A 204-nucleotide genomic window follows, 5' to 3' on the forward strand; every position below is an offset into this window, starting at 1 on the left:
GGCCCGGCCGGAGCGGGCGCTGCTCACGGAGGAGACGGTGGAGGCGCCCAGGGTGATGCGGATGAGGCCGCTCTCCTCGAAGAGGGCCGTGTTATTGTAAACCCCAGGCCCCTGGGGGGAGACAGGGGTGAGCCCACCGAGAGAAGCCTCGAACCCTGGCTTCCCGGCCCTGAGGGCCTCCTACCGTCCCCGGCGCGGGCCTGG

At 72.1% G+C, this 204-nt stretch overlaps 1 protein-coding gene across 1 annotated transcript in view; it reads right to left on the reverse strand.

The window, feature by feature from the left end:
- CELSR3 (cadherin, EGF LAG seven-pass G-type receptor 3) overlaps window positions 1–204 on the reverse strand; it is a gene marked incomplete at its 5' end in the record, with an annotated part of 35914 nt that overhangs the window by 16548 nt on the left and 19162 nt on the right. Inside the window, one exon of the mRNA XM_014538980.1 lies at window positions 9–111. Within this exon, the coding sequence (XP_014394466.1) occupies window positions 9–111 (103 nt within the window). The remainder of the gene's footprint in view (window positions 1–8; window positions 112–204) is intronic.

Source organism: Myotis brandtii, unplaced genomic scaffold (assembly GCF_000412655.1).
Source record: "Myotis brandtii unplaced genomic scaffold, ASM41265v1 scaffold207, whole genome shotgun sequence".
Lineage (NCBI taxonomy): Eukaryota > Metazoa > Chordata > Mammalia > Chiroptera > Vespertilionidae > Myotis > Myotis brandtii.